Below are 25,393 nucleotides of genomic sequence, written 5' to 3'. Positions count from 1 at the left end.
ATTTATGATACAAATTTATGATATCAATGAAAACAGATGGGAGAGGCTTTGTTCAAAAGGATTAGTTCACAGTATGTTCACAAATCTTAGGAGGGAAAACACAGTGTTACAATTTATGATACAAATGCATGATACCAGTTGAAACAGATGGGAGAGGCTTTGTTCAACAACAAAAATGGAATGTAACATGTTTACATGTAATCGGCGACAAAGACAGCATCCGTGTCAGACTTTCAAATGATCATCAACAGCTGGAGAATAGAGGACAACAATCCTGTTTACACACTGTTGACAAACGACTGGACCATATGACCCAAGTGAGGGGAGAGGCGGGGGGGGGTTGAGAAAGAGATGAACTGGGCATGGCAGCTGAACATTCAGGGCTCCGACACAGGAGCCAACAGGGATGAACAGTTGCTTCTACTTTCCAAAGTTAGGAATAACCCAGGAATTCTTTGAAGACATCGTCGTCATGTTGGACAACGGAGGAGGATGAGCGAACATCTGCATCTTTTCAACTTCACAGGTTGAAACTATATTTTTCTTCATTTACACCTGCTGATTTCAGACTTAGAGTAAACACAGTTTACAGCAGGCTGACATGAAATCTGCAGTAAAATGCAACTTACAATTTACACAAATGTGTACAATTTAGGATTGTTTGTCACATTCACTATAAATCCTTCTGTCTGGTAGTATGTGAGAAAAAAAAGGCAAAGTGTGATTGGTTAGAGCTGCAAAGATGAATCGAAAAATCTTTTAGTTGTTAGGGGTTTGAGCAACACTGATCAACATTTTTGACCATTTTCTGACATTTGTTTAGACCAAACAACTGATCGATTAATCAATTATATGACCATAAAAATAATTGTTAGTTGCAGCCCTATAAGAACTCAGCTCTGTTTTCTTATGAACTGCAGGAGCTGGAGGAGTGACTCCCTTCATAATGAACTGTGCTGTGATTCTTCTATTAACATCAAGCTGCTTCACCTGGTCCTCAGCTATATATACCCCCAACAGGGCAGGTACAGTAATGAGTGTGATCACTGAGGTTTTCTTTCTTGTCTGCAGCTAATGAATGAATGAAGGAATGAATGAAGGAATGATGGGAAATCAAGTGCTGGTCTGATCATCTAACTGCCCCTGAAACGCGCTTCTCCCAAATCTTCTCATGTTTGACAGTTTAGTTGTTTTTTTCTAACACTGACACTCCTGCACACACAACTGCACGCTTCATGCATCGATGGGCCAGGTGTGTGGCAACAGATTCTCACACCCGATGCTTGGTCAGGTGCCTTTGGCGTTGTTATTGATGCTAAAAGTCTCCTTTAGCGTCATATCTAAACGCGCTTTATCTAAATGCACTTGGTCGGGACAATTGGCGTCACTTTTGACGCTGTTAGGTTATGGAAAAGGTCGTGGGTGGGCTTACATTTCCATGACACGCGGTAAGAACGGGACAGTTGGGTTTAGGTAAAGAAGAACGGACGGTTGGGTTTAGGAAAAGAAGAACAGACGGTTGGGTTTAGGAAAAGAAGAACGGGACAGTTGGTTCAGGAAAACAACAACGGGACGTTTGGGTTTAGTAAAAGAAGAAAGCGACGGTTGGGACACGTGGGACACAATTCCCGGTCTCCTGGGTGAAAGTCCTGTGTTGTTTGACCCGTCCACAACCCCAACCAAACCCCCTACGCAGACTTTCAGCCTTTCATACTACTTGCTACCGAAGTCACTCTTAATGCTACGTCATCTTCAAACCCCGTGTAGAAAAGACACCCAGGAAATGTGTGTTCCTTGGGATTGTTTTAATACAAACCACGATCTTTTTCTTAAACTTAACTAGTCGTTTCGGTGTTTTAACTTAACTTTCGTCACCGCATAACGCTCACTTTTTCTTGCCTAAACTTAACCGTAATCTCCGCCGAAATGACCGGCAGCTTGCGGTGCTCTGTACCCAGCTTACAGTCACCTATTCTCGGGTAACTGAACTAGAGCTTAGATCGGGCCCAAAAAATCAAGCCCGACCCAACCCGAGCCCGTGCACGTTGTGTCCGAGACCGGCCCGGCCCGACACATTAACTGGAATTATGAGCCCGATTTCAACCCGACACTTTTTTAATAGGTGGGCCGTTATAACTGACGTTCTCAACTACAATTCAGAGTGGTTTGAACTCAACGCATTTCTCTGTGAGGGCTTGCTTCGCCCTCATGCTTGGAGAAGTAACAAAAGAGGACATTGAAGGCTGACTATCATCTTTTCTGCCACGGCGAGCCTGCTTCATGTGTCTGTTCATCATCCAAGTCCCTGTTTTATTTGCTGTCATAGGCGAGCAGCGTGCAGCACTTAGCCTAATGCACTCGACAAAGCCGATACATATGTTGTCACTCTCCACGACTTGTTTAAAATGGTTCCATACCTCCAACTTTCCTCCAAACTTGCTCAAAAGTAATTCTCCTGTTTTTCTTTTTTTCTTTACATCCTCAAGCTCCATGTTGCACTTAAGCTACACCATACAGCCTAGCAGGCCCGGTGTGATGTGTGCGAGAGGAGGAGACTCGTGCATGACACGTGTTGCATTTTGTAACTGTAGTCCAACTTGTGTAACTTTATGGACACATTTGTTACTTCGGCCTAAATATAGCCTATATAGATAATATTTCTGGTTATGGCATAGCTTTCTCCCCACCCAATTAGGCTAATAAAGTAATGACACAAATGCTTGATCAAGGGACCGGCCCGAGGATATTCGCGGAAAATAACGGCCCGGCTCGGGTTGGGCTCGGGCTCGGGCAGAGAATCTAAACTCTTAACTGAACCACCAACTACTGCTGAGCTGACGGAGCACCGTAGCCGGTTTCGCAGGCTAAACACATCTACTAACTGCCACTGATACGACCAAGCTGTGACGGAGGTCTGTAGCCGGCGTCACGAAGCTCTGTAGCGGCTTAAACAGCTAGCAACTGCCGCTCTGTAGCACGGAGCTCTGAAGCCGATGTCACGTGATCAGCCGGCAGTCTCCTTTAAGTATGATATCTGACGTTTAAGTGTGCATAACTTTTCGTACGACATCATACGAACCCGTTCATGAGAATGCATTGCCTAAAGAGGCGTGGCAGTGGAGAAACACAAGTGACACAGAGAAAGGAAGTGACTCTGAGTTGGGGCGTCCTGGTTCTTAACCGTCTCTGTCATATCCAATCCGAATCCGAATCCAACTTTAACGTCACTCCAGATCAACATTCAGGATGTGACCAGTTTACCTTGGAAACTGATACTTAAATAAAGTGAACAGCCAAACTAAAATCAGATCTGAGCAATAAATCCCAACTAATGGCAGGGTTGGTATACACTTTTTTACATATTGTTTGAAATGGTCTATACACCCTGACAGCAATAAATAACTTATGGGCTCTGAAAAAGGAGCGAAAAAGGGCCGTCATCTGTAGCTGCTGTAATCCTGTAAAAATGCCCACCAATCACTGCCTTGCGGTCCACTTGGAAAGTACCAATTAAATGTCTCCTTGCCCCGCTGCGCGTACTGTACCCCTCCCGTGTACGAGCCTTAGCTCAATGCACGTCGTCGCCGCTGGAGTTACTGCAAATCTACTGGAGAATGGAGGAGAAAACTCAGCTAAAGTTGCCATTGCTGCGGTTGCTTGCAACCACCCGCACTGCTAAAACGGCAAAGAAAAGAAAGACTGAAGCTGAAAAAGCAGTGTACACAGCGGTGCTCATGCACGTCAGTATGTGGGTCGGAGCACAGAGGGCATGGGGAGGCGTTAGACGGAGCCTCGAGGAGATGCTACTTTCAAATCTTGCCAGCTTTTCAACATGACCAACCGTGCCTTTAAGCATTAAGGCTTGCAGTGTGAATGTAGCCTAAGTGTACAAAAGTTCTCGAAGTGACATGTTTTTGACATACTCGATCAGATTTATTCTAATAATAATGACTTTGCATTGTCTTGCGTCAGCATGTTCAGAAAAGTCCCAATAACTAACTACATGAGGTAAGTTAACAATGTTATCGGGTGGCATTGACACCTTATGGATCCTGTTTCGCCCGCAGCATCCAAGAAGCTGAAGTACCTCCTGGAGCCGCCTGTTTACGCCGAGGTGGTTGCCCGAAGGGGAGAAAACGCCACCTTGCCGTGTATCCTGAGAACCAAACCCAGCCATTACAAAGTGAAATGGACCAAACTGGAGTCAGAACACGTAGGTCGGGAGAACATTATCATGATATCAAATGCACATGCCTTCAAGCCATATGGCCATCTTGGGCCGCGGGCTTCTCTTCGGAAGGCTCACACCATGGACGCCTCCCTGCAGCTCAGCCGCCTTGAGCTGGAAGATGGCGGCACGTACCGCTGCGAGCTTGTCAACGGCATCGAGGATGAGAGTGTTGCCATTACTTTGAGGATTGAAGGTAATTGAAGTAATAAGGAGCCCGATGTCTACTCCAAATGTTAAACTGAAGGAATGCACAAGTGGAGATGGACTAGTATAGATACTGAGAGGCTAATCAGGGAAATGGGGAGCAGGTGAGTGAGTGGGCGGAGATGGTCAGGTGAAGGGAAAGGGGTTACTGCAGGTTAATCCTAAATGGGATCTGTTAGAATTGTCGACGTAGTTAGGTTTGGGCATTGGGAGTGGGGATTGGTTAGGGTTAGGGTAAGATTACCAGGGTAAACCAATCAGAAGCAGAATATGGCGGGCCATGAGTCACGTCTAGGGTTTTAGCATCTACCGTTACTGCACGGCAGGAGGGATTGCTCCAGACAGGTAATCCAAACAGCTAGCTAGACTATCTGTCCAATTTTTTGAACGTACAGGTGTTCCACCAAAACAAGTCCCTTCCCGAGGCTATTTTGCCACGGCACCTTGGCTCTGAAATGCCAATAAACTACACCACGTTTTTCTCCCATCCAGAAATGCTGTGTGGACTAGCCAGACCCTCCTTTGCAACGCTGTGGAGGAAGGTCTGGCAATGCGAGACTACTGGATCTGTAATGACAGGGAGAGATAGTATGACAGACTGCAGGCCAAAGTGGCCTAAATGAGATTTACTTTGCTCATTTGTGACTCAGATCTGATCTTTGCAATTCTGATTTGTGGTTCTAAATCCGATACAGGTATATTGATATATTGATAGTGATCTTTTGCAGTGCGACATCAGTCTTAGGGGAGTCACTCAGATGCTACCACTCCTGACACCCGTAGTTGCTGGTATAAATAAAGTCAAACGTGTTTGATATTCCCACACCTACATAGGGGCATGGATGTTATCGGGGCTGAGCGTACACAGGATTTACCAAGCCGTTCTTACTCGCAACCTGTGGAGGAATGTAACTAAGTACATTTACTCAATGTCAGGAGTTTGTACTTCTACTCCGTTACATTTCAGAGAGAAAAATTTTACTTTTTACTCCACTGCATTAATCTGACATCTTTATTGACCACTTTACAAATTAAGATTGTAGTCATGTAGTTTATAAAATACAATGTTTCATTATAAATTAAAATACCCATATAACGGCCTACAAGAGAGTAGTATTAAAGACTAAATACAGAGACAGGTTAGGGTGGTGGATGGGTCAAACAACACAGGACTATCACCCAGGAGACCGGGGTTTGTGTCACGTGTGTCACGTAGGTCCTTTAACAGTTAATCCACAATCTTTTCCTAACCCTAACTAAGTGGTTTTACTTGCACTAGGGCTGTGCAATTAATCACATTTTGATCAATTTTGGATCCTAACAATGTAATCAAGAAAAAATATTATTTTGCTCATGACATTCTGCAAGTAAACTCTTATTTTGTCTTGTGTTCTTAATGAAATGCGCACTTTCCCCCCTCCCAAAGGCTAATCTCATTCAGCCAACTTTTGAATATATTTTTTATATTATTTATTTTAAGGGGAATACTAAAAATCGGGAAATTAAGGAAAAATTTCGCAGTTCAAGGTGTTTTCACTGTTGATTTGTTGAACTGTTTCACTGTATTTCAAGTTAAAAAAAATGCAAGTAAGTGTGTTAAATAATCATAATTTCAATGTTCACCAAACAATTGTGATTATGATTTTTTCCATAATCGAGCAGCCCTAACCTACGTGTTGAAAAATGACGCCAAGGGGTCCTGAACAAGCGTCAGTATGTGATGAGTTGGGAGTAAGAATGTGTTATAACATAAAAACTGACAAATGGCTTCTACCTCCAGGAGTGGTGTTTCCATATCAGAGTAAAAATGGCCGCTACAAATTCACTTTCCATGAGGCTAAGGAGGTTTGTGCTGAGCAAGATGGCACATTAGCCTCATACAACCAGCTGTTCAGAGGTACAAATACCGTGCAAAGTGTCTATTTCCAATCAATGATATGTTGTCTGCAGGTATGTCAGCTCTCCTAAATCAGCATGTCTCCTCCCGCAGCGTGGACAGAGGGTCTGGACTGGTGCAATGCCGGTTGGCTCCATGATGGGACCGTTCATTACCCCATTATTCATCCGCGACCCGCCTGTGGAGGAGAGCTGCTCCCCGGCATTCGCAGTTATGGGCCGAAGGATAAGACCAACGATCGGTTCGACGCTTTCTGCTTCACCTCACAGACATCTGGTAATTTTTCAGTGGCTCGGATCAACGTTTAGTCTAGTTCAGGGGTCTTCAACGTTTTAAAAGCCAAGGACCCCTCAACTGAAAGAGAGATGGAGCAGGGACCCCCTACTACATAGGATTATCTGTATCTGTGGATGGCCTTAGTGACCACCTAGGACAGTAAGCAGTGGGGATTTATATTTGCTATTAATGTGTTGGATTCATGTTAAGACTTTTACATTAACAATAATTTGGAGGCCCCCCTGCATTGACTCTGAGGACCCCCTAGGGGTCCCTGACCCCCTGTTGAAGATCCCTGGTCTAGTTCCATGACAGAAAGCTGGAGGCAAATTGGAGATTTTTAGTTTTTCCAAGATAAGAGTTGCTCAGGAAAAATCAAACAAAGAATTAAAATATGAATAACAGAAATACATTTCTAGGAAGAATTTAGTGTTTTAGTTAGTTTTAGATATTAGCTGCTGCTCTGCCCTGTTACATAAAAATTTCATTTTGTATGCACGTTTCAATGTAAAGATGGGGAATGTCAACTCTGTTTAGCAACAAGCTAAACCTTTAGTAGCTACAATGTGTGGGGCAGATAGTAGGTTGACAGAGGGCAATAAAATGTGTTGCTGCGACATGATGAAAAAGTTAATTAGTGGGAAAATACTTAGCCGTCTCTGGAAACTTCCACTGCAGTCACCACTTGTCCCATTTGAACCAAACTTGTTAGCATTTAAGGGCGTACTCACACTTGGCCCAGTTAAACCTTTCCCGAGCATGTTTGTCCCGAATGTCCAGTTCGTTTGACTAGTGTGATCACTCCGTACCATGCCCTGGCCCGCTAAAATGAGGTTCAGTTGGTCTCAGGCACGGTACATTAGTCTGACGTGGTCATACTCCGATTCTAGTCAGAATAGGAATCTGATACTGCTCCAATGGGCTGTGATTATGGGGTGTGTTTCAACTGAACCAGGAAAGAAAATGCCTCTGCACTCAATTGGATAGACCTACAACCAATCAGAGCAACGGAGTATGTGACTCCCGTAGGAAGGACGGCAAAAACATCTTTCCGAATGACAAATGCCTTGATCGCGGTTCTCTGTTCCTCTTTTAAAATGAATGCGCTGTCGGTATCTTCTATAACAGACGCGATGGCGGAATCTACACATCTCAATTCTCCAGAGGCAGCCATCGTTGTTGTGAATGAATTCAACCCATGCGCTCTTTGGTGATGTGGTTGATTACGTTACTGTTGATCATCTGCCCATCATCGTATAAAGCCCGCCCTGACAATTTGATTGGTCCAAAAAGCTCTGGTTCGAGCGTAGTTGCTCCACAACGGATCAAGTCCAGACCAGACTTCCCAACCTCAAATGTTGTGGGCGGGGCTAAGTTCAGTTGGCATCCAGTGTGATCACTAAACGTGCTCACGTCTGGTTCTTACCTTACAGATGAATGGGAATTGAGGTCGGCAACGTAAGCTTGCTCTGGCCCTTAATGTTTTATTGCAGTGTGAATGCAGACCAGCGGGTGAGGGGGGACAATCGTGCATGGGCACGCTTTAAAGCAACTTGGCCAAGTGTGAGTACGCCCTACATGATAAGAAGCCGAAAACTGAAGTTCTCTGGATGTGTTTTCCTTAAATCTTTTCTCCTCTCACAGGCTCTGTCTCCTACATATCAGGCTCTTTCTCTTATGAGCAGGCAGAACACGCATGCCAACGTCAGGGAGCTGAGTTGGCGTTGGTCGGCCAACTTTACTCTGCCTGGCGATTCCAAAACTACGACCAGTGTGACGGCGGATGGCTGAAGGACGGCAGTGTACGGTTTCCCATCAGCAAGCCCAGGGAGCACTGTGGGGGCATCCCGGAACCAGGGGTGCGCTCATTTGGATTCCCCAACAAGATGACGCATCTGTACGGCGCCTTTTGCTATAGGTAGCCCCAAAATAAAGAACAAATACACTTCTTACATCCGTTTCTCAACACAGATGTGAGTCTAAGCAAGAAAACCAGAGGCCCAGAACTTACTGCACAACATATACAGCTTGATCTGCCAACCGATGAGCAAGAAAATTCATATCTGAAGCTACAGACCATTACGGACTGTAGAATTATAAGTTTATATTTAATTCTTAAACAAAAGGCCGTATTTACATCTAACTTAGGGGATGCAGAACATTGCAAACACAAACATTTTTGGAGACCAAATATAGGTTGGACACCCATGGATGTGGCTTATGTCTTCCATTTCAGATAAAGATAAGTACAAATAGATAGTACAAATAAACTAAGATATAAAGACTTTTTTTCCAGGATGCTTGTAGTTTGTCTACGAACTACTGGCTAAGAGTGTGTGTGTGTGTGTGTGTGTGTGATTATTTTGGAAACAACAAACCACTTTGACTAAAGGAAAAATTCGCCAACCCTGTCTCTTCAAAAAAATGACGTTCCCATACAAGTAAACTGCATTCTCAATTATGTTTCGAGAGAAACACTAAAATGTTTGTTACGTAACTTTAGTTCTGTGAATGCGGACTTTGAATAGAAACAGATTTGTGATTTGTCAAAGAAATACGTTTCCCTCGAAATATTTGAGAATGACAATTGGTTTAATGGAAACGTAATTTTAAGGAGACAGGGAAATGAAAGAAAAATATATTTATATATATATATATATATATATATATATATATATATATATATATATATATATACACACAATCATCAATCTTGCACTAAACTTGTAATAACTTGTAATAAAAACTTGTAATAACTTGTAATAAATTCCTACATAAAGATAAGCATGTAAAACATGTTTGGTTAATTCTGGGTCAATCACGGCACCGCCGGTGTGTCCATTTAACACGAGACCAAACTGCTTCCTGCGAGCTTATACAAAGAAGCTAAAACTCTAAACTGTAAATAACACTGTTGGTTACGTTGGGGATACACTGGTTTACCTGTAAATGAATTACATGTACTTTAATTTATTCAATAAAGCTATGTCCACAAATCAGTGTATTGATTTGTGCAATATTTTAAGTTTGTTTGGGGGGGTAAATGGTTCGCATCTAGTTGTAAAGGGAGTTAGTTATCTTTGTTGAGCAGAAATATTTAAAGTGGCAGCAATCACAAACAGACAAACAAAACGGTTAACCTCAGTATCGCCATATTTGTCATTCCAAATGATGTCACTTATTGGTTTGGGAGGCCTCAAGTTTGACATTTTGGCCGTAGCTTTCTTGTTTTTTTGCAGCCAGAAGGGACCATATTTGGATGGAGCCAAGTTATCAGTTACGCTAGCGCTAGCTTAGCTTGGTTATAAAGGTGCATCCATTAATTACGTCAACTGGGATGCTAATGTTGGCCAGCAAAAAGGCCCCAATCCTGCAGCAGCTTTTTGGGATTGTTTTAAATTGAGCATCCAGCGTCAGTTTTGGCAATCCAAGTAGTCAAGACGCCGCTAACCGCTATTTGCAACAACGCGGTTGCACCAGCTGATCTGCATCAGCGCATCAGCTGGTCAACTCCCCTCGCTTCTAAATGGCTACATTCAAACAGGGTGCCCTACTTAAAGCCGCTTTAGTTTGTTCCTAACTGCTTGCTGCTCACATCTATGCAACCCACCTCCTCCCCAGCTCCACCTTGTCGTGTATAACATGGCATTGGCTTCTACGTCAACGTTGCCGATACGTTACATATGGGGGAATAGTTTAGCTCTCCCAGTCTTAAACTGTGTGAGTGTCCCCTAATGCTGCTGCTGCTCTCCACTCCTCTGACTCCTCTGAACAGAGCCATACCGCCAAATTTTATTCGTAATTTATTCACAAAAAATTCCTAAAGAATTTTTATTGTCTGTGTTGCTCTTGACTTTAATGGACCTGACAGGAATGAGAGTGTGTAGTGTTTAGCCCGCTGCTTTTGCTTTGCTGAGCGCCTCACATTTTTTTGTAGCATTGCCCTGAACTCCTCGAGTTAAAAAACTTCAACTCAGCGGGAAAAAAAAATGCCCAAGGCCATTTAACTCCACAGCGAAATAACGGTTGGCTAAAGACAGGTGATTCCCCGGCTGCCTAGAATGACAAAAAAAGCTGGTGTGTTGGGTGTCTTCAAAGAAAAAAAGCACCGCAGTGAGGCAGGTCTCTGTATGATTGTGTGTTTTATTACAACCCAAAGGTGAACAAGACATTTTTAGGTCACCAAAATGTTGCAATTAACTTTGATGTCCTCGTTTGGTAGACAATTAATGGCGCTCGATTAGGGATAGACTGATTATCAACTATTGGGCCATTTGCAGATTATTAATTATGACTTAAAGAGTTGTCCTTTTCACTGTAAATGCATATCAGTTCCAAAACTACTAATAATCAGTATATAGGCCATGAAAAGCTAGTATCGGTCAATCCCTACACTCAATATAGACTTTCTTTACTTCTCAAATAAGTTGCCAAAGACTTTGAACCAAAATTCAGAAACTGAATCAGAGGAGATAAAAATGTAAACCCAACACACAAACCGAACACAAATGACAACAAATGAAAACTCCTGTGGAGGCTGCAGCTTTCAAATTTGGAGGTTTTAGTTAGTTTGACCAAGAACTTAGTTTGCGTTTAAAAAAAGAAGTCATGGACGATCATTTCAAACTGCTTAAATATGCCATAAAATGCAAGAAAACTGCAAATTCCAGGAGAGCTTATCTGATCAGATATTGTGCTGTTAATTCTGAGTCACATGATCATACTACAAATTGATTTTACAAACATTTTATTGTGTTAATTATTACACAGTTAAATCAACAGACATGTAACAGCAGTATAAATTCAGACTACATTAAAAAATTACATTTTGTTTCTCATTTTTCATTGGATTCATTTTTACTATATTATTTTACTATATAATATTATTTCTACTTGTACATTTATTCAGTGTGTGTTCGTTAGACCAACAATTAACATCACCTGCATTTACAGTGTCTATTAAAGTAGGTCTTTAAAAACTAGAAAAGATACAGTAGATTAGATACCGTTGCATCATCGAAATATGTTATATATTTTTGTCATTGATCCCCGAAGTAGATTGGACTTTGGGAAACACTGATCATCGTTTTTCACCATTTTCTGACATTTTATAACCAATCAATTAATCGACAATATAAAAAATCGTTAGTTGCAGTTAGAGATGTTCCGATACCGATACCAGGAATGGAAAAGCCTCCGATACTGCCTAAAATGCTTAGACTGGGTAAACCCAGCCCGATCTGCCGGCAATTTGATTTCGCCCTGCAGCTCAGGCTGGAAACCTGTACATTTTTCTATCTTGCTTCCGGTACAAATCTGCGGGGACCAATCACAAACTGGCTAATCCACCATGCGCGCTATTGGCGGGTTTAACACGATAGAGAAGCGACCAAGCAGCTTTTTGTTTACATTCAACATGGCGGCCACCGAAGCACAGCAACCCGTTGATTGAGCTTGGTCTGGTGACTATAAAATGCTGGTATCCGTATCAGAAAGAACCGATCCGATACCACGTAATTTAGCCCTGAAGAAAATCTACTTTAAAGTAGTTTATTTATGTTATTTTACGACAGATTTTATGCCAAACTGGATTATAAAAGAAAGTTATATGGCATTCATGTTTCACAAAGAGCCAAAATGTACAACAATGATAGAAATCATATCACATCCATACAGGTATAGAAGTATACAGCTGTTAAAACATGATAAAATATTCGGTATCGGCCGATACGCAAGTTCAGGTATCGGAATTGGTATCGGGAAGCAAAAATGCTATCGGACCATCTCTAGTTGTAGCCCTACTTTTAATCATTCTAAAACACAGCGGGACTTTGAAGCCAAGAGAAAAGCATTCCTTCACATTCACCAGGATCGCCGAGGTTCAGTCTGATTGGCCGTATTGACGTCAGGTGTGATCACTACAGGAATCTCTTCCACAGGTGACTAATTAGGGGGTCAACTAGGAAGGAGTGAGTGAGCTCCACACAGTACCAGCTATTCAGACTCCAAATAAGATAAATCCTGTTAATTCAAGAGTAAAATTGCCAACATAATTGTGGGCAAAATCCAGATAACGACAACTAAATCAACACAATCAGTGTAAAACCAAAAGCATGTCCAGAAGATTACAGATAACGTACACAGATCACATATTAAAACAAAAAAAACGAATTTGTTTCGTATGCATTTTGTCCTGTAACGTGTTTTGTGCCACCTGAATGGTTTTTATTGTTTGAGTGTTTAACTTCTGTTGGCCTTTGTTACTGTTTTTATTCATACTGTTTCCTCCCGTTTTAACTAATGTTGCACTGTACAGCTAGCCTGGAAATCCAGACCCAAATCCGAAAGATTAAGGGTCTTGCAAGGAGTAATGAAAATGGCCCAACTCGAGGGGCGGCACCAATAAACCTATATCAGATACACCGATGTGATTGGTGCAGCTCGGCTACAAGGGCATAGTTAATGAGCATCATTACTGAATGCCTGAGTGACTCGCTGAGCAAATTCAAATTGTGCTCTTGCGAGAACTCTGGATTTCCAGGGTATTGTACAGCACCTTGTAACCATGGTTTTGAAAGGTGCTTTATAAATAAAGTTTCCTTACTTACTTAGTTTTTCTCAGTCCCTTTAGTACATTTCTCAGATCGCATTTCTCACTTCTCAGAACTGACCCTCTCAAAACTGTTTGTTCGACCTTCTTTTGTACATTGTACATGCATGCAATTGATCCTCTACAGTTGTCTGCTGTTTCTTTTGCAGGTCATCCATTGTGTGGTGCTGTTTGTAATAATTGTTTTGAGAAATCGACTTACTGGTTTGCAAATGTGAAGTAGTATTCGAGAAATGTACCAAAGCGACTGAGAAAAACTGTAATACCAGGTGAAAAAGGTTGTTAGACATTTATGTCAAAGTTGTGCAATTAATAGAAAAACGATCTTCTGTGTTTAGAAGTCAACAAAGTTTCCACACCCTGTGCAGCTGCACTTTATTGCAAAGACTGTCCTCCCCTGAAAAAACGCCCACATAAGATGTTTGTTTAAGCAACAATTACTACTCATATTTATGTTAATAGTGGCGGCACCCTGTAGTGGCGGTAGCAGTTAAGTAAGGTGAGGAAGTATAAGAGTGTCACATTTCTCATAGGGGGTTGGCTGGGATGGTGGATGGGTCAAACAAACACAGGGCCACGTTCATAACCAACAACACGTAGCAACACGTTTTTTGTAAACTGAAACGGGGGTGCATTGAACACCCTGTTCAGTCCTTCCAGAAAAATGCGGAGTTTTTTTGTGATTGTTGCGGGCAAAAATCCTCAATTATGAAGCACGTTTTCTTAAGAAATGCGATGGAATATGCAGGATATTTATGCAATTTTATGTGATGACATTGCGGGAACTTGCAAAAACTGTGGTTTCATCGTGGCTTCATCGCGGGGTTTGCAGCTTTTCGATGATGTTCACGTCGCGTAATTACGTTACTTCATGACGTTACTTCATGACGTTTCCATGGCAACAAGGGAAAATGGCTGCTCTTGTGTGAAGTAAACTTTCTGCTAAGATATATGTGACTTTTTTGCAATGAAAATGCAGGGATTATGAAATCATGCAAGCCCCACATATTTTGTGCGGAAATCGGCAATTTATGCAGCGAAAGTGCAGCATATTTGAAGAAATGCACCCTCCCCGCATAAATATGCAGACTTTGGCTGATTATGCATTGAATTATGCAATCGCATAATCGCGTTTTTCTGGAGGGACTGCCTTTTTATTACCATGAGTCGTATTAGAGGGTGGGAACAAAGGACATATATCGTCGTATGGTTTGGAGGACTTGTTATTGCAACGGTGCATCAGTGCTTTTCCTTCATGCATCTGCGTAGTGGAGTTTTTTTTCTACAGTAGATTGTACTTAAATATTTGATAAATGCATGTTGTCTGAGGCTTGACACACATTAAATGAACAAATCTTTTTTCTAGAGTGCAGTCTGTGGGAAATGAAGTGTATCAGAGAGCTACTGGAGCAGTAATACAGATCCCTACAAAAGTAAAAACAAGGAATCTTTTCCAGATTTTAAGTGAAACAGGCTTCAGTGAATGTCAGATTAGCTGGCGCTGAGAATCAATTCACACGCTGCAAAACTATCATCAACGGCAGTCTGTTACATATACTATGTTAAAATATGGCGTGTATCACACTCGCAGTCAAATTCATTAATTCAACATTGTCACTGAACAGGCTGATTTTCATTTTAACAATCTTCACTTTACAAACAGTTTATTATGAGAGTAAAGCTCACTGCAGGTAACTGTTACTTTATTGGAGTAATGTAATGTAAATATGCTGCAAAGGACAGAATTATATTTGTTTTTAAATATGAATGGATCCCTTAATAGCCCTATACTGTATACTGTTATTTCATTTGGTTTATTTAGGCTCTTACAGACTGATACATTAACGAGATTAATAAGAAGTGTCTCTGAAATATTAACATATTCTGATGTTGATGTTGATATATGAGTTCCTGTAAAGAAAACTTCAGGGTTCATATGCATTTTGTTAATTTGATTCCAGGTCATTTATATGAGCGTCTCACATAAAACATGTCGTCCTGCATACAAGTTTTCCTTCTGTGTGAAAGACAAAAGATAAGAGAGGGTCTTACAAAGTGTCCAGAGATAAAAAAAAAATAAAATAAAGAAGAATAACAGGAAGATGGATGTTGAATCAAAGGGTCTGCTGATAAAAGCCCACTGTTGAGTGTTTGAACTGTGTGGAGAATCCTCTCTTATCTCTTGATATAACCGCTTCATATGAAAGCTATTTTGGGTGGCATTGTTTTTCAGGGATCTCTAAATTAAGAGACATTCAGGTTTACGGTAGTTTTTTTTTTAACTGTCCAAATTCACGTTAAGCTCCCATAACCTTTACGACATGCATCACTTTACTGAAAAACAAGTATTTGGATTAAAGCACGTTTTCCAGATTTTTCCATGACTGTAGAGACTGTGCCCTTGAGATGATTTTAATATGAAAGATTAGATTTCTACAGTTCAACTTACTGTAATGTAGAAACTGGACTGGAAAGTCTTTTGAGACACAAGAAAATGGAGAAAAGAGGAGGTGAAATATTTTTTTTTAAAGAAAAAGAAGAAAAAAAAGGCAGAATGGCTTCAGACGTTCCACTTAATGTCCCAGAACAGCGGCGCCGCTTTCTCTGTGGCCGTGCCCATGACCTCCTCGTGCTGGAGAGGAAGTGAGGTCACTGAGTCTTCTTCCAAAGAATGGGCTAGAGATGGGAGACAATAGAAAAGTAAAGGATTACAGCCTGAGCTGTATTTGCTTCAGATCGAAAATGAGCACATTGTTACATTACATTACATTACATATCATTTAGCTGACGTTTTTATCCAAAGCTAATTCTAATTAAGTGCTTTCAACCTTGAAGGTACGAACTCCAGACAACAAGTAGTAAGTGCAAGTACATTAGCTTCAAATAAGCCAAACTACAAAGAGCCATATGAAAGTGCAACTGTAAGTTGTTGTTTTTTTCGAAAGTGTAGCTAACTAGCCGCGATCTGTACACATAGGATTGAAGGGACACTAGCAGCTAACGAAACCCCTCATATTCACAAAAATGCATTAAATTGAAATCTGTGTTAGAGTGTGTTAAAGTGTTAGCTTTGTAACACATTGGGGTAGCTGTAATATAAGTGGCTTGACGGAATTTTATGCCGGCAGCTGGCAGCCGAGCCCCAGTAGTCCAGTAACCGAGAAACGGTGACTTTCACTGGGTATGGAGGTTGCCGCTTTCTCATCAGACTGTGTGGAGCTCCTAAATTCCGACACGTCTTACCAAATTTGCAATTAGCCATACATTTTCATAACCCATATTTGAGCTTTATATAGTTGATTTCTCGCATAAAAAAGTCTCAGAAGTGAATTTAATAACGAAATAGCAGACAAACAATGTATAACTTTGCAGTGTCTGAAATATGACACCTGCTGTCTCGTCTCCAATGTATTTGTATGTGGTTCGCTCAAACCAATCAGGGCGCAGCTCATCTAAATATCCATGAACATACCATATTTGGAAGAAAAGCTCTTGTTACAAATAGAGCCATATTCACAGGGTAGTTAAGGGCCCATAAAATAGCACTCGGGCAATTTTCAACCAAACCAATGTTACATACCCTATAAGGAGACCTTAAGGAATAGTGTGAAATACCCTATATAATCATTCTATCACCCCTTTAACTGCTGCACTTTGAATTCACCTCTTAAATGGAACAAATAGCGACGTGGAAGACTCAACAGGGTTTTCCATAGTAACAAGGGTCTCATTTATCTACATAAATATGTTTATTTATCTGTTACATTAAGGCAACGTGTGAATTGTTTAATGCGTTGTTTAGTGTTGTGGATTAATCAACAGTGTTTTCCAAAGTTCCATACTGACATGCACCTTAGCTACATAGGCCGACTGATAGGCCTATCTATGTGAGTCATGCAGGTTTAACAATATTTTGTCCTTTAATCTAGGCTACCTCCATCTGTCCATTCTTTGCAGGTGTGGTCTGGCAAGGATGCCTCGTCTTTGCAAACCCGTCCCTCCCTGCCCTCTAACGTGATTTCTGTTTTCATTTAATTTAGTTTAATATGGCTTTTCAGTTAACTGCTTTGTTCACCTGTCTATATACATACATATATACATATAAGTTACAGAGGGGATACACAAAATATCAGGCCGTTTTTCACCAGATATTTTGTGTATCCCCTCCCCTAACATGCATAGGGTCTGTCCTGTCATCATGTGTGTTATTTTCTGTGTTTGCCAGGTCACAATAAACAACATGACATAATATGGACATGTCTGCTTTTTTCTAGCAAAAGTTACAGAGGGGGGCCTACACATTATATCAGGTGAAAAATGGCCTGATATAATGTGTATCCCCTCTGTAACTTTTGTATCAGACATCTCCATATTATCTCATGTTTTTAATTAGTTAAGTTAATTTATCAACCTATCCTTGTGGAATAGTGGAATATTTTTTGTTAACTTCTCAGCTTATGTGAATTATTATTTAACCTTTTCATTATTTGTTGAACCATAAAAACTACAGACTAGTAAGAGCTAAACTGTTGCTTCATTTATCCAATTTACTTTTAATTTTGGGTGGGTTGAAGTCCAGTCGAGCTGTCTTCTACAGTAAGAGATTCAAATAATTGCACTTCTACAACACTGTCAGACTCACAGTTTAAACCAAAAGATCTATTTCTCAAATTGCGCATGGACCGAAAATTACTCTTCTTCTTTTTAATGGTAAGTTACAGGCTTGCGGAGCATTACCGTCACCTATTGCTGTCCGCCAAAAATATTTACTCACTATCTGACTACATTATTGTTAGCCTGACAAGCTAGACCCACATCAAAATGTTGGGTCTGGGAACTCACCATTGGCAGGGCTCAAATTCCCTCTGCACGCAATAGGATAGCGCTACAACCAGGTGGAGCAGTGCTAGTTGATAGATTCAACTTTTGCCGTATCCGGTCGGCAAAACTCTGAACACATCGAGACACAACGAGTCGTGGCCAAAGCTGATTTCAAAGACCACTGTTTCCAGCAGCAGCAGCTATCTTCTTTTTTTTCAAGTAGCAGGGAATTCACGCGGAATCGTCGCAACTCTGCCATCATTATGTTAAGTCCGCCCACAGACTCTATACACGATGTGATTGGCCTGACTAGAGTTTGGTTTTTCCAGCTTACAAGCCAATGAAGAGTTACTAGACTGACCCTGGCTGCAAATTACATTTGCTGCCGCTAGGGTGCGTCTAGATTTCTAGGCTACATTATTGTGGTACTAATTGGAAAAAAAACACATGGATATATTGCATTTGTATGGTTCAGTTTTTGCTGTAGCAAGCGCTACATCATCCTCTCCGCCATTTTCACAAGTTTGAAAACGTTGGTGGTCCCGTAGCTTCCGCTTTGTAGCAAAGATGGCAGCCGTTGAGTGGCGAGTAGTGTCCAGCATTCCACGCTCAACGTTTTACACCGTTTTGAGAGCAGCATCCGGGTACTCGTAGTGCTGCATTTGGCCATACTTCATACGCCAGAGTGAACACACAAGGCAAGTGTGCGATTTGAGACACGCCAATTGTTTTTTTGTTTTTTTAGTCCATGCTTTCTTCTTCCTTTTTAAAAGCACTTACTTGGGATGCAGATTATCTGAGGCTCTTCCCATCGGCCGCCGGGCAGGCACTTGATTACAGGGTTCAGTTTCTGCACAAAGCCCTCCTCGCAGTAGTACCGCACCTTGGTGTTGGTCTCATAACGCAACCGCTTCTTCCCAAACACCTTAGCGTTGGGAGCTTTGGGGGGCTCGCCACACAATGCTGTTGGATAGACGAAAAATGGAGAGACAACTTGGCTTCTACGTCCTTACCGCCAGTGCTGATTCAAAAATGAAAGGACAAATCCGGTGCAAAATGAACCTAGGGGTTAATAACACGTGTACCGAGTCGACCGTTTTCTGGGATTTGTTTTCATGCTAATCGAATGTGACCAGTTTTAGCGCAAACTGCTAATTAGCTTGTTAATTAGTAGTGTTATTAACCCCTAGGTTCATTTTGCGCCGGATTTGTCCTTTAAGAGCTGAGAAAAGGTGCAATTCGATTGAACTCACAGACGCCCTTCTTGCAGGTGTAGGAGAGGTGGTAGTTGCACGGTACGTCGCTCCAGCGGCCTCCGTCGTGCCACACCATCACCGCACAGTCCTCGCCTGACAGGAAGTAGCTGTCAGGCTGCCCTCTGAACCAATTCTCGTAGAGCTGACGGAGAGAGCACAGGAGATCAAAACAAAGTCACACTGAGCTGCAATGATAAGTCGATCGATAGAAAAATAATCGCCAACTGTTTTGACAATCGATAAAACTCACCAGAGGATTCCCGTCCGACCAGCGGAAGTCTCCCTCGATGGTTCTGTCATTCAGTCCAATCCACTGATATTCTCTGTATTTGTCTAAAAATTTTAAAAAAAAAGTGTGTGAGGAGAGACAGAGTGGGCTCACTGCAGTGTAGCTTTATTCAGAATATATCAGGCGTTCTCAAACTTGTGACTCAAAGGTCCGCATCGGATTTTTATTTAAGGTCAAGAGGTCTGGAAAGATTGGCAATAACAAAATAAAATTCAATCAACTCACTTATAACTTTAAAGCAACATAAAGTTGAGTTTTTCTGGTCAACTTTTGTACCGATACCAACTGCATACCTGGGATTCGGTATGAATCAACTACGGTCCGTTACACGACTACTGTATATTCTCCGTCACTAGGTACTGTTATAGATCGGTCTGGTGTCTTCGAAGAGGTGGGAGTGGTTGGCTGATTGACAGGGTTAGCCTGACACGTCACATAGGGAGGGGCGTGTTTGGTGAGGAATGTCAGATCTCACCGCCTCGCTGCCAGCATAGGCGCCAATTTATGTTTTCCTCCGTGGGTGCTCACAGGCACATGCCCTTTAAAAACAAAGTAGTCAAAAATGTTTGCATTTCAGAACCTTAGGAAATGGACAGCAGCCGACACGAACACACGCGCCTATTAACTCGATAATAAAGCCGTAAAGTAGGCTATCTTTCAACTCAGGACAGTGCCACTTCTCACAAATACAGATAGGATTGGAGATGAGAAGTCAGACCTTCGGCAGAAAAGGCAGTTGGACTGATCAGTCTCCCCGAGTTGGTCAAAAACGTCGGTGCCTCGGAACACACCAAAGCGACGGGACGTAATACGTCTCCATAACAGCAGGAGGCGCTAATCTGTATTGTCGCCCAAAAAATGAAAACCAGCAGCTGATTGGACAAACACGTCACGTGGGTCTGGCTGCTGCTTCCGGATTTTGGATTTGTAATTAATGGCGACTCATTCAGAACACAATCTCATATTGTACTAAAATAGTATTTTAAGCGAGAAATAGGCCATGCAGTTGCTGAATCTGTCTTCATTTCAGATCGACAAAGGTCAGTTTAAAAGATTAGTCAGATTTTGAGAGGCTTAGTCACAGTCATCCCGCTTGCCATTTCCGGGTGAGTCCCGACTGCCCTGTCTCTGACTGAGCATGTCAGGTCAGCCAAAATGAAGGCCGACAGCTCCTCCAACGGACGACGGCACGGAACACACCGAACAGACTCGAGTCACCGACCTCGCCAGACTGTCCAACGGCCGATTATCGGCCCGGTGTGTAGCTGCCTTAACTGGCAGTGACTAGGGCTGTACAATTAAGCGCAATATTTGTTAAAGGCAAAATATGTGTCAAACCATTCTGAATGAAGTATTGTGGCGCTGCAGAGACGTGCTGGGCCTACAAATCCTATCCTACAGACTAAAGAAAACATCTTCGTTTGGTACAGATTCTAGAAAGAAATCACACTACATGACTAGTGTCATTTTTTTGGTGTTTCAATGAAAATGAGAATGATGATCAAAAAATGGATTATTCCATCCAATATCGTGAATCATATCGCAATCGCCACATCAGTCAAAATAATCGCAATTTGACATTTTCCTCATATCGTGCAGCCCTAACAGCGACATAACCAATCACAATATGACAGACGCTCCACTTAGCACCAAATGCAATGTTTAATTTTAAATGAATGTAGCCTACTGGCAGTCTGGCACACGTGGGTGCTCAGTATTTTCCGTGGGTGCTCAAGCTCCGGAGCACCCTCGGTATCGGCGCCTATGGCTGCCAGATGAAACACCAACTTCAAAACCGTGACATTTTCTAGGAAAAAACTGATTGAATAAAGCGAAGACATGAAAGGTCGTTGTTGTTGTGTCTCTTCCGGACAATTCTGAGAGGCCTCATTGTTAAAACAAACCCATCCCTTCGGATTGTTCAGGAGTCTGAATTGTAAGAATGTTAGAAACAAAATATCACTAGTTTGATATCTGCTGCAAGAAATATGTCCATCTCATGCATGCTGTGTGTTGTTGCTTAAATGTTGCTTAAAAAACCAAGTGTATCTCGCTGCAGCCTGTGGGAAGGCATCACATCCATGTCAGCCATTTTTCTTTGCTTATGTCACTCCCCATACGCTCGAACACACCAAGACAGCCTGGTAGCATTTTTTACTATGAAGGAAATTATTTGGATAAATGCCATGTTTTCATTTTGAATCTTTTAATTTTATTTGATAATGTTATATCTATAAATGTAAATGATCTGAAAGAAAACCGAATATTCACCAATTTAAAAATGACATGAAATTATATTTTGAAACTTTAAAAAAGGACTGACAAATAAGAAAGCCATCCGGACTCTGAACATTTACAATGCCTTACAACCTCTTTAATCTAAATTTCATGCACCCCTTTTTTGTGTATGTATGTATAATGTTTTCAATGAGTTTATGTATCTGTACTTGAATAATAAAGTTTTTTGAAAAAAAACAAAAAAAAAGACAGCCTGGTAGCGAAGCTGATATAGCCTCTTGATTCACATTAGATAGACACTGATGATGTAGGCTAAACACAAACGACATTTCATGCAACAGTGAAGTTTTCATGTAGTTACTACTGATTTCTGATTTTGAAATGATATCCAATTTTGAAAAATGGGTCATTTTAAAGCTTGTTAATACTGAGGACAATGTGTTCAAACGGAAAACGAGCCATATTTCATTTAATTTAGCCCTCAAAAGTAGAATGGTGTGTTGTTTCGTTGTGGACTTTCATATTAACAGCAAGAATTCAGTCATTACAACCAAATGTACAAAGGCGCAATTTTGCTTCAACAATTGAACCAGAAGCATACAGGTGAAACTCGAAAAAATTAGAATATTGTGCAAAAGTTCATTTATTTCAGTAATTCAACTTAAAAGGTAAAACTAATTATATAGACTTATTACATGCAAAGCGAGATATTTCAAGCCTGTATTTGTTATAATTTTGATGATTATGGCTTACAGTTTACGAAAACCCTCAGAAAATTTGAATATTGTGAAAAGGTTCAATATTGTAGGCTCAAAGTGTGACACTCTAATAAGCTAATTAATCCAAAACATCTGCAAAGGGTTCCTGAGCCTTTAAATAGTCTCTCAGTCTGGTTCAGTTCACAATCATGCGAGATGCTCCTCGGATATTACCTCCACAGTAACACACCTAATCTAAGTATTTCAAAGGGTCGAACACACATACAGATGTCTAGATACAGTAAAGTCGCTACGTGATTACCGTTATATCCGAGGGTTGAAGTTGCATTTTAACGGGGCAGTGCAAGTTGCTGCTGTGGTTTAGCTGAAGCTAACGCAGCCTGAGCTTTCACGTTACAATATAGAAGGTGTTGACCGTTGACTTAGCTAACAGTTAATTTACATGTCTACGAGCATGTTGGTAAACTACACTAAAAGACAAATACCGAGGAATATTGATAAAAAGCAGGGGAAACTAGTACTTCCATACTTTTTAGCATTGGCTAATTAGCAACCTGCCTGCCATTAGATGTTAGCTTCCGAGCTAGTTAGCAGCTAGCCCCAGAGGCTCATGAAAACAAGGCTTTCACCGGAGCAGTCTTACGTTATTTCCAAACCACTCTTTTCGTTTCAAAATCGGAAATCAAATGAACGAAAATTTCAGTTCACTGTTGTTGCATGAAATGTCGTTTGTGTTTAGCTTACATGAGTTTCTGTCAACTAATGTGAAACAAGAGGCTATATATCAGCTTTGCTACCGTCTTGGTCCGTTCGAGCGTATGGGGAGTGACGTAGGGAAAAAAAAAGACTGACTTGGATGTGGGCTGCAGCGAGATGCTCCTCTAAAAAACCCACAAAACAATCACAAAATGACTGCAGGTATGCAAAATGACCACAAAGAGGCGCCAAATGACTGAAAATAGAAACAAAACGACCAAATACATACACATTACTATTACAAACAACCCAAAATGAGTACAAAGAGACACAATACGACCACATCGACAAGACTAAAAATACATGCGAAACAATCACAAAAAGATGCAAAATGACTAATAATAACAATCACAGAGATGCAAAACGATTACAAAGTGACCACAAGGGGGCACACAATGAATAAAAATAGATGTACCACAAAGAACAAAGAGACACAAAACGACCACATAGATACGTAACACGTCTAAAACAATAACAAAGAAAATCTTTTTAATAGGGCTGCACAATATATTGTTTTTTTATCGTCATCACGATATCAACTGGCGCAATATAGATGTTGCGAAAGGTTGTGACATATCGCACTAGACACTACAAGATTTTTTGTGTTAGTTGAAAGAAAATATCAGTAGAAAACTGCACTTCAAAGTGTAACTGTCATTGTTTTTTAGTGGGTTATTGTCAATTCAATGTTCAATTTGTTCAATAAAAGAATGTTAGAAATGATTTCCTTTTATTTGTTTTAAATTCAACAATAGATTTTTTTCTATTGTAGAAGAATACTGAAAGAAGCAGAAATACAGAACTGAGTACATTTTAATATCTGTTAATTTATTTATTCAACAACGTTATCGTGTATCGCATATTTTCCTCGTATCATGCAGCCCTATATTTGATATAGCCTTTGTTTTTGAGTTTTAATCAATCACATTCATCTTGGGTGGCACTACGTGCTGGACGGAGCCACGGTGCCTCTGTAAAACAGCCTCGGGAAGGAACTTGTTTTGGTGGATGTGTACGTTCAAAAGTTGTTTTAGTCGTGCAACAGAAAACTCAGATTGGACAGATAGTCTAGCTAGCTGTCTGGATTTACCCTGCAGAGATCTGAGGAGCAGTTAACCATAGTCCTCAGAAATCCACCGGAGTTTAGAACGCCAACACAAAGAAAGAGGAAGGTGACGGACATCCGGCCTAAAATGAAAGACATCTGGCGGAATTTCTGGCAGCACCTGAACAATCCCAGAAATGAAACGTCTTTGATATAGACTAGCACAGTGGTTCTCAAACTTTTTTTTTTCTCGTTTTTAAGCCAAGTACCCCCTGACCAGCAATAGATTTACCAAACAGCCATGTAACTGAACAACATTTAAATGCTGATGAAAAAAGGCAACAAAAACTTGAAAAGAGTCGGTAGAAAGAAGGAAGTAAGGCAAGAATAGGTGGAAAATAGTATCAAAAACTTAGAAAACAGCGGCAAAAACTTCGTAAAAAAAAACACAGTAGAAAGAAGGAAGACACACTTGAAACCTTGAAAAAGGCGGAATTGTTTTTTGAAATAAATCGACAAAAATCTCGACAAACTTGGAGAAAAGAAGAAAACAGTAGAAAAAAGGAAGGAAGGAAGGCAAGAACAGGTCGAAAATAGTGACAAAAAGCAACAAAAACTTTTAAAAAAATGACAAATTTCAAAAACAGCGACAAAAACTTCGAAAAAAGCGCTCACGTACCCCCTGCCGTCCTCCAAAGTACCCCTTGGGGTACACGTACCCCCATTTGAGAACCACTGGACTAGCAGATCCCTAAAGCATTGATCTAAGTGAACAGTGTTCTTCCAGGGTTTTACCGTTGATGTAGTCCTGCTCCTCGGGGGTCATGACGGAGAGAAGATGTCCGCCACACATGCGGCAGTGCTGCTCCGCGGCCTCCCAGCTCTGCCGCTTGGAAAAGTGATGATAACAAAAGCTCTGAAACTTCTCCCAGCCGGGCTCACACACCTCCAGGTCTGAACGGGACGGAGACACAACGTATGAGTATGAATCAGTAGGAAGTAGGTCTTTCTATACTTGGAAGATTATGTGTCTGTGTGTGTGACAGCGAAC

At 41.2% G+C, this 25,393-nt stretch overlaps 2 protein-coding genes across 3 annotated transcripts in view; one reads left to right on the top strand and one right to left on the bottom strand.

The window, feature by feature from the left end:
* The first annotated feature begins 305 nt into the window (after nucleotides 1-305).
* On the top strand, nucleotides 306-9,561 carry hapln2 (hyaluronan and proteoglycan link protein 2). 2 transcript variants are annotated; one of them, XM_078251774.1, is made up of 7 exons: nucleotides 306-526; nucleotides 921-1,025; nucleotides 4,068-4,424; nucleotides 6,216-6,332; nucleotides 6,426-6,608; nucleotides 8,253-8,526; nucleotides 9,425-9,561. In XM_078251774.1, the coding sequence occupies exons 1-7, from the start codon at nucleotides 493-495 to the stop codon at nucleotides 9,504-9,506; spliced, it is 1,152 nt and encodes a 383-aa protein (XP_078107900.1). In that variant the 5' UTR covers nucleotides 306-492; the 3' UTR covers nucleotides 9,507-9,561. The 2 variants fall into 2 exon arrangements, with proteins under 2 accessions (XP_078107900.1, XP_078107899.1); XM_078251773.1 differs by lacking the exon at nucleotides 9,425-9,561 and having other exon boundaries at nucleotides 310-526; nucleotides 8,253-9,225.
* Nucleotides 9,562-11,390: 1,829 nt separating this feature from the next.
* The window catches only part of bcan (brevican), a 32,310-nt gene continuing 18,307 nt past the window's right edge, over nucleotides 11,391-25,393 (bottom strand). The window contains exons 10-14 of the mRNA XM_078251746.1: nucleotides 25,138-25,296; nucleotides 19,546-19,628; nucleotides 19,293-19,437; nucleotides 18,820-19,002; nucleotides 11,391-15,894 (exon numbers count right to left, since the gene is read on the bottom strand). Coding sequence (XP_078107872.1) covers nucleotides 15,779-15,894; nucleotides 18,820-19,002; nucleotides 19,293-19,437; nucleotides 19,546-19,628; nucleotides 25,138-25,296 — 686 coding nt within the window. The 3' untranslated portion in view covers nucleotides 11,391-15,778. The remainder of the gene's footprint in view (nucleotides 15,895-18,819; nucleotides 19,003-19,292; nucleotides 19,438-19,545; nucleotides 19,629-25,137; nucleotides 25,297-25,393) is intronic.

Source organism: Sander vitreus, chromosome 6 (assembly GCF_031162955.1).
Source record: "Sander vitreus isolate 19-12246 chromosome 6, sanVit1, whole genome shotgun sequence".
In the NCBI taxonomy this organism is placed as follows: Eukaryota; Metazoa; Chordata; class Actinopteri; order Perciformes; family Percidae; genus Sander; species Sander vitreus.
Note: the sequence above shows the minus strand (reverse complement) of the source record. Positions and strands in the feature narration are given on the sequence as shown.